A 15,580-nucleotide genomic window follows, 5' to 3' on the forward strand; every position below is an offset into this window, starting at 1 on the left:
ATACCAAATAAAATATAAATATACACAAAGACACACTAAAACACACAAATACATATATATATATATTTATAAAACACTTATAGCAACTAAAATATAAATATGCACAAAGACACACTAACACACACAAATACATATATATATAAAAACACTTATAGCAACTAAAATATAAATATACATAAAGACACACTAACAGACAAATATATACATAAAAAATACACCCATACCCACTAAAATATATATAAATACACTTATACCAAATAAAATATAAATATACACAAAGACACACTAACACACACAAATACATTTATATATAAAAACACTTATAGCAACTAAAATATAAATATACACAAAGACACACTAACAGACAAATATATACATAAAAAATACACCCATACCCACTAAAATATATATAAATACACTTATACCAAATAAAATATAAATATACACAAAGACACACTAACACACACAAATACATTTATATATAAAAACACTTATAGCAACTAAAATATAAATATACACAAAGACACACTAACACACACAAATATATATATATATATACACACCTATACCCACTAAAATATATAGAATTAATCTTTTAGCAACTAAATTATAAATATACATAAAGACACACTAACAGACAAATATTTACATAAAAAATACACCTATACCCACTAAAATATATATAAATACACTTATACCAAATAAAATATAAATATACTTGAAGAAACACTAACACAGACAAGTATATACATATAAATAGACCCTCTAACAAAAGTCTTAAACACATCCCTAATGATAACGTCTACTGCACACATGAGGTGAGTGAGCAACGCCTGACACTGTCAAAACTGACAATCCTCTGGGGTTTTTTGCTCATCTGTAGAGAGCTGCAACCTCTCTGTGGAGGGCGTTGGCAAGAGAGGCGACAAGAGGAAGGTCGCCGCTGCTGAGGCAGGACCAAGCAGAAAAAGACAAAGGCTGGACAGTGAGGACCGGAAACAAAACAAACAAGGTCAGTAGTTTGTCTTTTCTTGCAGTTGGTCACTTTAGTTCACAACAATTCAATGTTTCATTGGGTTTCATTCGTCAGAATTCCACGGGTCGAAAAACAAAGGCTCACGGTCGATTTAGCGTCCACCTCAGCAGTCACTGGTAAGCTGATCGCGTGAAACTGCTCCTGGAGATGCTTCCCGTCATCAGTTCACTAAACACGGGGTTTGACAGTTAACAACAAACTGACAATCCTCTGGAGTTTTTTTAGCTCCTGTGTAGGGAGATGCAACACCTCTGTGGAGGTCGTTGGCAAGAGAGGCGTCAAGAGGAAGGTCGCCACTGCTGAGGGAGGACAGAAAAAAAGCAGAAAAAGACAAAGGCTGGACAGCGAGGACTGGAAAAAAAAAAACAAGGTCCGTAGTTTTAGGTTTTATTACAGAGTCAAATTGAAATTGGTATTACCATACCAGGATGGGTAGAGTTTAGGTGACATGTAGTCGCTGTCACTCACAAATGTATTAAAACAACATGTTTGTGTCTGCAGAAGAGTTAGAGGCCAAATATGAGCAACTGGAACTCCTCGGTGCGGGAGGATGTGAAAATGTGTACGCCGGCCACCGCAGGGCCGACAACCTACCCGTAAGTGCAACAAACAAGGTCAGTAGTTTGTCTTCTCCTGCAGTTGGTTACTTTAGTTCACAACAATTCAATGTTTCATTGGGGTTTTTTCTCATCTGTAGATGACGATACAAGCTCATCGTCCAACGAGAATATCCCAACACTCGTCAGAATTTCGCGGGTCGAAAAACAAAGGCTCACGGTCGATTTTGCGTCCACCTCAGCAGTCACTGGTAAGCTGATCGCGTGAAACTGCTCCTGGAGATGCTTCCCGTCATCAGTTCACTAAACACGGGGTTCAACAGTTAACAACAAACTGACAATCCTCTGGTTTTTTTTTTTGTTCCTCTGTAGGGAGATGCAACACCTCTGTGGAGGTCGTTGGCAAGAGAGGCGTGAACAGGAAGGTCGCCACTGCTGAGGGAGGCCAGAAAAAAAGCAGAAAAAGACTGGACAGCGAGGACCGGAAAAAAACCAAACAAGGTCAGTAGTTTTCGGTTTTATTAGTCAAACTGAAATTGGTATTACCATACCAGGATGGTTAGAGTTTAGGTGACATGTAGTCGCTGTCACTCACAAATGTATTAAAACAACATGTTTGTGTCTGCAGAAGAGTTAGAGGCCAAATATGAGCAACTGGAACTCCTCGGTGCGGGAGGATTTGGAAACGTGTACGCCGGCCACCGCAGGGCCGACAACCTACCCGTAAGCCCTATACACACACACGTTCCCAAACGCACACACACACACGTGCAGACACCCTCTGCCAAAAGTCTTGTTTCGTAGGTTGCCATTAAACACATCCCTAATGATGACGTCTACTGCACACATGAGGTGAGTGAGCAACGCCTGACACTGTCAAAATGTTCGAAACTCTGTTTATGAATGTATCACAAAGGAACCTCTCTGATCCTTAACTCTCGCGTTACAGGACGACGAAGGGAACAAAATTTCCATTGAGATCGCCATCATGTACAAGCTGGCGGCCAAAAATAAGTATATATTTATATCTAATACAAATGTATACATGTAATATATACAACCATTTAATATTAAATATATATTATATATATACGTATAAATACATATATTAATTTATATATATGTATATAAATACCCTGATACCCACTGCTCTTACTTTGACAGAAAGGAGCATGTGAGGAACTACATCAGACGAAGTCCATTGATGAGCTACGGGACCCCAATTCTCCAAAATAGGATTACTTAATAAGTACATTCGTATATGATCTAAACCAAATGAATTCTTCTTTTCTTTACACCACAAAGATTAATTAATCTGTTCTTTATTATTACTTTTTGACTTATGTTAAGCTACAGTGTTCTTGAGTTAATGAGTTTGAATATAAATGACACATGGAAGTTTGATTGCTTTTCAAATAATATTTTAATCCTGATTTAAAGTGTTCATTCACGTTCTCGTTTATTAAGACATTTTTACCTTAAAATAATGACAAAGGAAGAACAAAAAATACTTTTAAGTCTTGATTAAGTATATTTTCGTGGTTAACATAATTATTTTCATTAGATTTAAGTCAGCCATTTAAAAGCAAATACTAATTCTATTCATTACAAATAAACAAACTTTATTTATATGATTCAGGCACAAACAATAAAAAGAGAAAACTTGGGGTGAAGATGTCGCTGCTGAAGCATTTTAATCACTATTTCAATCATGTTTTATTTCAGAGAAGAGAGAAAAATTGATCCTAAAATGTAACCCGCACATTTAGAAATAGGAAAACTTCTGTGTGTTGTAGCCAAGGTTCATAGTGGTACTCAACAACCAAACTTAAGCTTGAATCTGATGAACTTTTATTTTTATTATTCATCGTTTGAGTATTTCTTTATTGTGCCGTTTTAAACTTTAAACGGGGGTCTACCCGACAAACTGCAAAAGTAGTTGACTGTAAATTAATGAGCCCCCAGTGCCATGGTTGAATTCTCAATGAGGATAATTCGCCTCAATTTATAAACTAGCAGCAAGCTGTGAAAATTCCTTTTCTTTATTAAACATAAATATAAACTAGAAATGCATTTCCTGGTGAAAATGCATTGGAATGCATGAAGGTAAAATTAATTTCAGAAAGTTGCTTAAAGTACAGAAATGGGAGAAGCTTCTATGAATTTGAAAAAATACAGAACAAATTAAAGCTGCGAGCAGCGTTGGACGGGTCCTCGCTACTCCTTGCACGTCGGGGCACTGGCCACACGGTTACAAATGGGGCCGAGGAACCCTGCAGCCGTCGGGCAAAGCGGTCGCAAGTCAGTGGTCGTTAACCGTGTGGAGCAACGCCAGGAATGCCGCTTTGCAAACTTTATCTTTGACATTATGATGGTCTTAGGCCTTTTATGTCAACATATAACCAGGAGCTTAAAGCCTCTCAGAACACCATTCTTAATAAAACACTCCGCTACACTAACAACATGAAAACATTTTAACTGATTTTGACAAAATACAAAGTCCGCTTACCTCCGTGTCTCCGTGTGTTTTTCACTAAATACAAAAAGGCGGAAAATCTAGTTAGGTGCATTTGCATACCATGATTAACTTTTTTGTAGAGCATGCCAAAGAGGACCTGTGTGCCAACTTTCAAGTAGATCCGACATCCGGGGCAGAAACTGGCCTAGTGTGGTCTTTTTTAAATTTCTAGAGGGCGCTATAGAGACATTTCTTCATACCCAAACGTAAGAAATTATCAAATTTTTTAACAGTCTGGATATCCATGCCAAATTTAACAACTTTTTGAATATGATAAAGGCCCAAAAAAAAGGGTTTGTGAGAATAATAATAATTATGATTATTCCTTAAAATACAATAGGTTCCTCTACGACTAGTCGTAGCGCGGACCCTAAATACCACAGTGAGCACAGTATCCCTCTCTTAGACAACTCATTTCTGGTAAAGATAATGTTGTGATGTTTCATCCTCAATTACCTCACAAGTACCACTTTGACCTGAGAAGAACCATCTATGGTTGAAACTGTTTTAATATTTACATTACAATAGAAAAAGGCTCTGGACAGAGTGTCGTATTGAGCCGTTGACTGCAGTAGGACAACAGAAGAAGAGATCTCAGAAGAGAGATGAGCAGAGCCAAATCTTTTGAGTCTTTATGCTAATACTTCAAATTTATGAAATATTTTCAAGCAATTGAATAAATCATTATTTTTCTCCCAACATGTCAAATTGTTCCTCTTAAAAAATAATGTTTCGCTAGGGAAGCTTTCCTCTTGGGGAATTTATTTAATTATTCATTATCTCATTGGAAACTGAAAAGTCTCATGTTAGGAACGTTAAATTCACAATGGTTTTTTGTTTAAAATTCTGTTCTTCCACAGTCTGTTTGATTCAGGTCCCTTAGTTCCTGAACTATCTTTAGAACAGTGGTTATCAACCTTTTTTTTAGTGATGCACCCCCTAAGAAACATTTCTTTATCCCCTTAAGAAAAAAAAAATGTTTTTCAAAGGATATTTGAATAGATGCTAATTTTAAATTCATTTACAAAAAAAATCTCACGTACCCCCTGAAGTGCCATCACATACCCCCAGGGGTAAAAGAGCCCCTTTTGAGGACCCAAACTAAACCCAAACGTATACGGCCCGCCTCCACATTTGGCCCGGCCCCCTGAACAATACCAGAGGGGCATTATGATTTTTTTTTTCAGTCTGGCCACGCAAATCCTAGACTAGCCCCTGTGAAGTAGAACGGAATAATAGAGAAAAGGTTGATTCAGAATGCAGGTATTTAACCTGCAGTGGTCAAACGATTATTTGTTTGTTCAATGCTCTCATCCGTCAAGGCGGTTATTATTTATTTCATTAAGTGGTATTATTTATTTTCCTGACTTTTTTTTTCTGTGAAGATCATGGATTGTTATTATTTGGTTATATGTGGCTTTCTGGAAGACAATAAATGTTTACATTTAGGCACCCACTGCAATCGTCACACTTTTTCTGACCCCCTCCAGGGAAGGGAAAAGTTATCTGGCCCTCACAGGAACAGTGATTGTCAACCTTTTTTTTACGCAACCCACCAGTTGAGAAACACTGCTTTCGGACATCAGGAGATATTTCAGTTCTGTTGCTCCTTTAATTACACTCTGTCCTTCTTTTTGATGTATGTTATACCTACATTTTAAAATACTAATATGCATTTTTTACATTAATATATTTTAACAACAAATCTGTGCAGGCCCTTTTTACTGTATTTTCTATATGAATAAAATTCTTTATTTCATTACTGTTCGAATCCTGGGACCTCTAAAGTTGAACTTCAGTGAAAGAAAACAAACATCCTCACTGACCTGTGAAAATTAAGACCTTTAACCTTTTTTCATACAGACCAATATACTGTACTTCCTTTATCAAAAGCTATGTGTTGTGGTTCTGCCTGGAAACAGATGACATCACAGCCGTTTTCACAACGTCATTGTTCTGTTATACATTAAACTATAAATAATTAATCAACCTAAATATATACACGTATAATTTGCCCTGTGATATGACCCAGATCATTTAATAATAATAAGTATTTAATAGTCAGACTGTCACCAGTCATTAGGAACACGAGAGCTTGGAATATTTCACCCAACAGCTTTAGTTCTGGAAAGATTTGACACTTCCTGTATGTTTAAATCACATTTCATGCCCATCAATAATAAAACAAAATGATGTCACCATCACACCAGGCATCTAAAATATTTTATCATAGAATATTTATTTGAAAAAAGATTTTTTGTAATTTTACAACAGGATTTCTTTGAAAGAAATAATGTGGTTGACAGTAAAACGACTGAAAAACAGTAAGAGAAAGAATAAAAAGGCTTTAAGATCTAAATCTTCTAATTTTCATCAACATGTGACCCACTGACTCAATTTCCCTCGTGGTTGGTTCATGTCAATCATCACAGGACAGCAGGGCTGTATTTGGGATTGTTGTGTTGTGTTGGTGAAAGTATTTTAAACAGCATGTGTGGTCAACACAAAGAACACACTAGTACACAGAAGCATGTGAGAACCAACACACACAGCACCTGCATTACATCACTAGCAACAAACAGCACACAATGAGCTCAGCAGTTTAGTGACACTTTGGACCTGTAGACTTCAGGTTCATGTGGAAGGAAAGAAACGTTTGGAGAGCATTTCTCTGCTGTGAGACATCAGTGGGATCATCTCCAAAATCACTACTAGAAAAGTGCACAAAGAAGCTTCTGGAAAGACACGCATCATCAGTGTGTTCAGAGTGCTGAGCATTCAGAACATTCCCTTCCTGTAGCGGTGGATCAGCTCGGAGACGTCGTCCTTACACACCTTTATCCAGCCGTCCTGCTGCATGTGGTACACTGCACACACACACACACACACACACAGACACATTACTCCAATGTACACATAAGGACACAGATGTTTCCAGTGGTCACAGACCATGGCTACATACTCTGCATGGCTCTCCTCCCTTATTTCTGATGCATCTCTTTGCAAGTATCAGTAGAGACGTGACAGGAAATGAGTGTGAGAGGAAGACGAGAACGACATCAAACACGTTTGAGTTTATAGGTCGACTCATCAGCATCAGCTTGTTCTTGTTTAATGAGGTTCATTTATTGTATTTCTTCTATTTGCTACTTTATAATGGAACAAAAATCGACAGTCATAGCATACAGTTTTATAACTCTTTGAAAATCAGAAAAAACTGTATATTTCTGTTGTAAAGTGAGGAACCACAGAGGATCATTGCTGTTACAACGTTAGGCTGAAACCTTTAGTCAGTTGGACATAATATTTTATTTTAAGCAACTTGAATGAACGTTTTCTTGACACTGAATCGAGGAAATACTGAATTTGCAGTGAAAATTTATGTAAATTGTTGTCCTACTGCAGTTATAAAAGTGAGTGAGAAGAGATGATTAAAAGGGAATTTATGGAAAGTTTAAGTAAGATTAGTTTCATGCAAATGTTCTTAGTTCTTAAACTAAAGGACAAGTTGAACTTTTGATGGTGATACATAGAAGGTCAGAGGATCACCAAAGGGACACAATTAGTCCTGAAACGTCCCAGTAACCCGTCCAATAGTGGAGACACCAGTCTGGACCAAAGAGGACTGACGGAGACAATGTGAGACGGATGTTGCTGTCTGCTAGATGGAAACCAGAGTGGACTCACTGTTGACCGCCCCTCCAGAGTAGGCGTCCCTGTGTGTGGCGTGAGCGATGCCCCGGCGTCCCAGCTCATACGCCTCGTCCACCGTCATGTCCTCCCTGTAGCCGCTGTCCACCACGCCGTAGGCGTAGCTGCTCCCACAGCCGGTAGAGAACATGCGGCCGGACAGACGCGCCCCTTGGTCGTCCACGTAGTACAGACCGGGACCCTGGAGACACAGAGACATCCAACAGGAGCATAAAAGATCCACATTAGACATCCTGCCTCAGAAGACAACCTCTCAATCATCTAGTGCAGTGAGGTGAGGACATTTGTATTTCTAGGCTCTGCTTCACAGGAAGTGGAAGAAAAAGGATTCTCATGTTTGGGCCCAGACGGTGAGACTCAAAGCCACAGCTCACCTCTTTGTCCCATCCACAGATCATGCTTCCCATAGAGAGGCCCATGCCTCTGTAGCCCAGCATCATGTTGCACAGCAGCTTGGAGGCAGCAGCCACAGAGATCCTGTGGTTGCTCCTCAGCCTGTAGAGCCTGGAGGGACCAAGTCATGAAACCAATCAATAGAAACATCCATCAGGGTTGTTTCCAGGGTCGACCTGTCATGTTCCATTTTACATCCATGTCGGTCCAAAACATCACCACTGCATCATTGACCCTGTTGTTGTTATCTTTGGCTTATGGACGTTTTTGGTAAAATCAGGGATCTGTTCGGCTTCGAGTCCAAGTCGACCTTTGTGTCTGTTTGAATCTCAACAATGAACAGAAACAACACATTTATGATATAATTACTGTGGCTACATTTATATTAATGTAATTTAGTCATTTGGTTTTAATTTGTGTTTTAATGCGTTACTACATGTCTTCACACACTCATGTCCTCACACTTATGTCTTCACACACTCATGTCCTCACACTCATGTCTTCACACACCCATGTCTTCACACACTCATGTCCTCACACACCCATGTCTTCACACACACATGTCCTCACAGACACCACACAGGGAGGCCTCAGACGGCCCGTGTGGGGTTTAAAGTCTTAGTCCTCCTCACCACTGAACCTCTTTGCTTCACTCAAACCAACTAAACCAGATCAGAGTGTTCTCCGGTTTCTTTCCTAGACCAGATACTTTACTCAACTCTGCATGGAACACATTTATTATGCAGACAGTCAAATGCACTGCAGACGGACCTGCATTCTTTGGCCAGGAGTCTCTCCCAGTACTGGCAGTCTGCAGCGCTGCCCGACATGGTGCCCAGCAGGTAGGGGTTGATCTCTATCACCTTGTTGACGTCGTTGGATGCTGCAGAGCGGGACACATTTGTGCAAAGAAGACATTTTGTAATTAGTTACTCTTGTTGCCTCATTTACTTTGTATGGCTCCATGTTCCTCTGTGTTACGATTCAAAGCTGCACACATCTTTGTTATGATGCGTAAGGAATAAAAACGTGTCTACCCAAGTAACGGCCTGCTGAGGCTCTGGAGTCCACAGCCACAATGACTCCATGTTTGAACTTGAAGGCCAGGGTGGTCGTCCCGTGGTTCAGGTCTATACTCACACCACCATCACGGTTACAGGTTCTGAGAAACCCTGAAGGCTGAAATAGAACCAAAAAGAAGATCACTATGTGTGTGTGTGGGGGGGGGGGGGGTGCATGCAACAGTACATGAAAGTGGAATATCATACATGTTATATTATCCCACAGTAACTGTTAAGGTGAATGCATCATCTGAAGCTGCATGAGAAGCGCACGTGCACCACAGACGCGTAAAAGACGTTGAACCACAGCGCGTCTGACGCGTCACGCTTGTTGCATCAGGGTCACCTGATACGATGGCGACTTTTCATTTCGTAGCAAAACTCGGTGAAATGATACTCACGTCTACACCCAGAGGGAGAGCAAATTCCTGAGTTCTGGTCCCGAAGTTGTAGTGGTTGGTTCGGTCCAAGAGATGCGTCTGTCTGGCTGGAAGAATCTGCTCACGGAGTTCAGCATAAGACTTAAAACCAGATACTTGGAAAAGAGCCATCATGTATCCAACTATATTGGAATTATATTCTGCTCTTAAGTTTTCCTGAATGACGAAGGTGTCTGAAGAAGCGTCACGGATAACTTCCTGGGAAGGGACGATGAATTCGAAAGTGAAAGGGTTTAGAAGCTGTTTTATTGTAGCCCTGCATGCTAAAAGAACCAGATAACTACATAAAACCAACAAGTATACATGAATACATTCAGATGGACATTATATAACTTAAAACCCGATTTGATAAAAACAAAAAAACAAATAAGAGAAACCTGTGGTTAGAATCTTACTGTTAATAAAAACAATGCATCTTGCATCGACCAATAGGAGAGCTCTGTTTATGTTTCGTCATCAGTTACTGAGCGAAATGCAGCGATCAGGTTTGAACCCAGCAGCGGAGGTGTAATGACGTCATCAATGCGTGTTTGAAATCCTTCATTTATAACAATACGCTGTATCTACTGTAGTCGGGTTCATGGAGTATTATTATTAATAAAAACACTGCTTTAGGCTTGAAATATTAAATTAATAATACATTTAGCAGATCATTTCAAAACATGAAAATAAACAGCAACAGGGATGGAATAGATTTTCATTCAATTTGAATTATTTTGCCACATTTTATATTTCTTTCATCTGGTCTGAAATACAATAGACAAAACAGTCTGTTTCATGTATTTCTGTCACCACACAGTGAAGAATAGAAACCATGACAATGTTTATTAAATGGTTTTCACGGCTTGCATTTTATTTTTTAAGTGAAAAAAAGACATTCATTCACTTTTCTGCTAAATGTGTTGTTTTAAGGTGTGACTGCATCACAGATCAAGCTGTATCCATCCGCTGCACAGTCTCCTCTACAACCTCCAGCTGTACAGGGACTACTTTCTCCGTCAGAACCGCTGTTGTACCTGCACCATATTTGTATTTTGTTTTCCTAGGATAGAAGAATGGATGGTTAGAGGGATTCAATAACTAAAAAGTATTATGTGTATAATGACATACAGAATGATATCTACCACTCTGAGAGGAAACCTTATTTGTACACATGGTTCAACATAATCTCTTTTTAAAGGAGCAGTGTGTAGGATTAGAGGTATTAATGAAAATAAATTCAGTGTAATATTCATAGCATATTTTCATTAAAGTATCATCACCTAAAGCTAAGAATCGTGTGTTTTATTAAGCTTGGAATGAGCCCTTCACATCTACAGGAGCGGCTCCTCTTCATGGAGTTTCATGCACAGCCATGTTTCTACAGACTGAATACTGGCTCTTGTTGTTACATCATTGACTCACTTGGAAAGGAAGGGGAAACAATCTGCAGCCTCATCACCAGAGACTAAATCCTACTCACAGCTCCTTTAAGAATCAATCCATACAGCAGATGTCAGTCACACTCCTACCTTTTGTCTGTGTACTCTGACACCTGGTACGGCCTGATGTAGTCCGCTCCTTCTCTGGTGATGACACAGATGTCGATGTTGTTGCCTGAGGCGAGGTCATTCATGATTCCTGCGTGGATGGCGGTACGCACCAGCTCCTTGGCCTTGTCCAGCTGGGAGAGATGCAAGAATTCAGGTAAATGACAGAGAGAAACTCCCCAAATACCGAAACAGTTTTTCTATTTCGTCATTCAATTGTGACAGGAATCATTTTTTAAAAACATTTTCCATATTGTTTGCATGTAGCTGATTATTTGGCCTACAATCCCACCTTATGCCAATTATTAAGTTAAAGATGCCCAAAAGTAAGTGAAATAACGTTGTGATGGTGTGTAAATGATCCTGACTATCAATCCTTGTCACAGTGTGTAACAGGTGTCCAGGAGGCGTACCTCCAGGTCGGGTTTATACCCGTCTTCTAGAATCCCCAAAGCAGCCAGATCCCCAGAGCCTGCAGGATGAAACAGACATGTGGTCTGAGAGGGAATCCAATGAATAAATACAGCAGATTCAAATGTTATTCCAAATGCTGAATGTTCTGGAGCCACGATGCTTAGAGAATATCCTTCTATCTCGTAGGTACCCATTGCAAGGTAAGGCATCGTGTTCACGCTGCCGTACGGCCCCACCGTGTACAGGTGGTTCCCAGTGCAATCTACTCCTCTCAGTATGAGACTGGCCCCAATTTGGCCGTGATACCTGAGGAGCACACAGATCAGAACGGGGTTTTTAACGGGTACTTGAACTCATTCACGCACCTGTGGATACGAGCTCATGTGCTACACAAATCTGTACAATTGCTGCATGACTCTATTAGTTCAGATTTACAGCCAATTATTGTCCTCTGTAGCGTTTTCAAGCCCTCAATGCACAATGTTCACAGAGCAATTCTGTCTTGGCAGTAAAGCACAACAACACAAATAAGAAATTAACAAGACAATTAAATAGATTTAGAGAAACATTAACATTTTAGAGGCTGAATTGTTGTTACTTTATCTTGCAAGTAATTGAACTCTCAAAACAACTTTCGAGTCGGACCCTGTGTTTGCTGAGGTAGACCACCTGCTGTTTTTTGAAGTCACACCCGGTCAGACATGCAGCAGCTGACTCGCCAGCAGGGATTGTGATCAGGGATTTGGGACACTTATCAGGCAGTGAGAACAAAAAAACAATCCTCAACCCACAGGGATGTTTTCAGCTCCAAGCAGCTCTGACCACAGAGCCATTAGAAATATCCATTCTGTTTAAGAAAGCAGTCTTGCTTTGGTTTCCTGAGTCAAATGAATTATTGGCGCAGGGGGAAGTGATCAAACACCTCTAAACTACGACGGCTGCCAGAAAGTCAATGGAGAGTAAAAGAAAGCCTGCAGCGCCAGTGGTTAAAAAAAAAAAAATTGAACTAGTTGATAGCTGGAAAAACAACAATACCAAGCAAAATAGAGTTCGGCCACCCTACGGATCAAACTGTCTCCTTTCACATGTTTCAAAACGTGATGTGGTCCGTGAAGCGCCAGGGATGAGGGTTACCGCCTCCAAATCTGAGGCCCTGGTGCTCTGCTGGAAACAGGTGTATCGCTCTCTGCGGGGGGGGGGGGGGGGGCACTGTCTACCGCAAGTGAAGGGGTTCAAGTATCTTGGGATGTCGTTCCCGAGTGAGGATTGGATGGATTGGGCGACTCACAGGCGGATCGGCGTGCGGCTGCAGCAGTGAAACAGGCGCGACATTGTCCCTCATGCATCTAAGCTTGGATAAGGACAAATCTAAATCTAATTGCATCAAAAACTGTGCAATGAAAGATGTGTGTTACCAGGGGTTTTACAAGAGCCCCTTCAGCCTTCTGCAATGGAGCAGTGTGAGCATGTTTTTCATGAATACCTCACCCATGTTGCTGAACCAGAGGGCCAAATTGGTAGGGAGCAATGTCAGCTTAGTTCCCACACAGACACATTTTCTCGCTCACTCAGGGTGATGCAGGGCACCGCTCGCTGGCCGGCAGTGTGAGAAACATAACGTCTCAGTGTGTCTTAAGAATTAGGTAGAGGCAGAAGCTTAGAAATGGATTAAAACTGCCATGTCATCACTTTGCAATTCTCTCGGTTATTTCCTCATCTGATTTGTAAAAAGCTATACACACGCAATGAATGCTGACCAGAGGAGTCAGAAGGATTCACATTCATTACTCAAGTAGAAGTATAGATACTAGGGTTTAAAAATACTTGTAGAGAAAGTGAAGTATTAACGCAAGCTTTTTACTTAAGTAAAAGTATAAAATTACTGGTTTCAAAACTACTTAAAGTATAAAAGGAAAAGTAACAGACGGGGAAAAAAATGTCCATTAAGGACAAACAGTCCGTTACAACACGGTGGGAAGGTGCCTTCAGACCACCGCTGTCATAATGATGGGGAAACATTGTGCAAACCAAGGGTGTTTGAATGGTAAATGTTTATGCTTCTCATCCAACCACAATCAAATTCAGGCGATTTATCCGGATAGTTTTTTTTGTGTGTGTGTTAGTTTTTGAACGATGACATAATGAAATAGGAGTGACGAAGCTATTTTTAAAATGTAAGGAGTAGAAAGTACAGATATTTGCGTGAAAATGTAAAAGTTGTAAAAATATCTACATAAGTAAAGTAACAATGTATTTGTACTTTGTTACGTGATACCTCTGGTTTTATCGATTTATAGATAGACAGACGGACAAATACATATCTAGATGCTGCCATGGATTCCGTGTAAGATTCCATGTAATATTTTACTACGCTTTGTAGGAGCCAGTTTTAATTGACATTGGGTGGAAGATACCAAATTGAGCCAGCAGGTGTCACCATGGTGCACTTGCTTTATTAGGTGGGAACTTTCAGCCAGGTGGCAGGTGTTGCGAGACGGAGGAGCACACAGTTTTTTCTGTCACAATACGTGGTTGTAAGTGACAGCTAAATGGACTCCACATTGTGCTAAATAAACCAAATATTCAAACACAGAATCAACGGCGTAAGCGGGTTTATTTTACCGAACGAAACATGTGCAGTGGCCAGCGCGTCAAACCCTACTTTTAGCCTGTCTACGCAGCCCCTCAGTGGCTTTAAGTTAGGCTTAGCCGCTACACGCTTATTAAATCATATTATCAGTTATACATTATCTTCATTTCAAAAGATATTATTTTTTTATGTAGCATCTGAACAGTTTTATTTCTGGTGGGTTCATCTAAATCTCACTATAAATCCTCCATTATTAAAAAGACAGACTTTGTAATGAAAAGAAATCACATGTAGGCCTATATATCATTGAACATCTTCCCACTTAGTCCTTAAGGCAATTTATTGAATAATATTTATGGTCTGCTGCAGTTAATAACCACTATTTAAGCTGTGTTCACAACATAGCATGATAAACAACTAAAATGTTTGTCTCCCTGTGTTCAGCAGACCGGATATAAAACAGGTAAAAACGACATGTTTCGCTGTTGTCGTTTTTTTTGGAGGTTGCAGAAACAGATGTTCATTAAACTGTATTGAATGGCCAGAACGAAATAATAACAAAATAATACCGGAATAATTAAAAAATCTATATATATATTTAATAAAAACGAGAGCACGTAGAAACACGCACGCACGCACGCGCGCCGTAAAATGCCATGGCAACCGAACGATGACCCGACCGAGGGTATATAAGGTCAGCGCACTTTCTGAACGTTCCCTTTGCTCTTTGACTTGAACGCGAACTTTAAACCTCCCGTGAAAGCAAACTGCTGAGAACAAAACCTTTGAGTTTTTGACTACTGAGCGGATTCTACTGGATACCGATATTGTTGGAGAAGTGAACTACTGTATAACATCTTTAGTGGAGCACAGACCAGGCTGAAACAGGCCCTCAGGAGCGGCGGAGGAGCGGCGGAGCATCGAGGACGACCACCGGCTGAAGGAAGTTGGCTGATTGGAACCTTCAGTGTTTAAGTAAGACAACGTTTTGATCTGCTTGCACCCTTAGAAGGGTCCCCATGTTACAAATGAGTACGAGACATTGAGTTTAACGGTGAAAGAAATACGATTTGATGGACAAAGACACTCAGTCGAGGATTTCTCGGTGTAAAATGATTATTGGAGGGGCGGGATGTGTTACATCTCGCGGGACATCTCTGGGGTGTGTCAACAATTAGTGTAGATGTTTTAAAACACTGTTATTTTGGTTTGAGGGTATCAAATTGTCGAAGATTAACATTGCAATTTGTGAAAAAAGATGGCGCTCAGAACGCCATGGAACGCTCAATAAATGTATTTGGAAACCACCGGGTCCATGGAGACGGTTGACG

The 15,580-nt window shown here is 40.1% G+C and overlaps 2 protein-coding genes and 1 long non-coding RNA gene across 3 annotated transcripts; 1 reads left to right on the forward strand and 2 right to left on the reverse strand.

Annotated features, from left to right (window-relative positions):
• Nucleotides 1-2,352: 2,352 nt before the first annotated feature.
• Nucleotides 2,353-2,975, forward strand: LOC134107094 (uncharacterized). The gene is made up of 3 exons (XR_009942603.1): nt 2,353-2,445; nt 2,543-2,607; nt 2,758-2,975. It is a non-coding gene; the product is annotated as an uncharacterized LOC134107094 (long non-coding RNA).
• A 3,426-nt stretch (nt 2,976-6,401) lies between these two features.
• LOC134107057 (proteasome subunit beta type-8-like) lies at nt 6,402-9,931 on the reverse strand. The gene is made up of 6 exons (XM_062558337.1): nt 9,678-9,931; nt 9,253-9,394; nt 8,987-9,098; nt 8,197-8,326; nt 7,799-8,003; nt 6,402-6,978 (listed from the first exon to the last, which is right to left on the reverse strand). The coding sequence occupies exons 1-6, from the start codon at nt 9,828-9,830 to the stop codon at nt 6,890-6,892; spliced, it is 831 nt and encodes a 276-aa protein (XP_062414321.1). The 5' UTR covers nt 9,831-9,931; the 3' UTR covers nt 6,402-6,889.
• A 175-nt stretch (nt 9,932-10,106) lies between these two features.
• LOC134107143 (proteasome subunit beta type-7-like) lies at nt 10,107-13,151 on the reverse strand. The gene is made up of 5 exons (XM_062558609.1): nt 13,148-13,151; nt 11,850-12,005; nt 11,659-11,717; nt 11,228-11,379; nt 10,107-10,758 (listed from the first exon to the last, which is right to left on the reverse strand). Exons 1-5 carry the CDS (start codon nt 13,149-13,151, stop codon nt 10,647-10,649), a joined length of 483 nt encoding a protein of 160 aa, XP_062414593.1. The 3' UTR covers nt 10,107-10,646.
• Between the last annotated feature and the right edge of the window lie 2,429 nt (nt 13,152-15,580).

This window comes from Pungitius pungitius, chromosome 17 (assembly GCF_949316345.1).
Source record: "Pungitius pungitius chromosome 17, fPunPun2.1, whole genome shotgun sequence".
NCBI lineage: Eukaryota > Metazoa > Chordata > Actinopteri > Perciformes > Gasterosteidae > Pungitius > Pungitius pungitius.

Excerpts from the sequence above, each read along its gene's own strand:
- LOC134107057 (XM_062558337.1), bottom strand. The coding sequence starts at position 9,830 with ATGATGGCTCTTTTCCAAGTATCTGGTTTTAAGTCTTATGCTGAACTC. Across the intron at positions 9,099-9,252 it reads CTCAGCAGGCCGTTACTTGG|CATCCAACGACGTCAACAAG; the intron begins GTAGACACGTTT and ends CCCGCTCTGCAG. Across the intron at positions 8,004-8,196 it reads TCTGTGGATGGGACAAAGAG|GGTCCCGGTCTGTACTACGT; the intron begins GTGAGCTGTGGC and ends CTGTGTCTCCAG.
- LOC134107143 (XM_062558609.1), bottom strand. Across the intron at positions 11,380-11,658 it reads GGTATAAACCCGACCTGGAG|CTGGACAAGGCCAAGGAGCT; the intron begins GTACGCCTCCTG and ends CATCTCTCCCAG. Across the intron at positions 10,759-11,227 it reads TCAGAGTACACAGACAAAAG|GAAAACAAAATACAAATATG; the intron begins GTAGGAGTGTGA and ends CTTCTATCCTAG.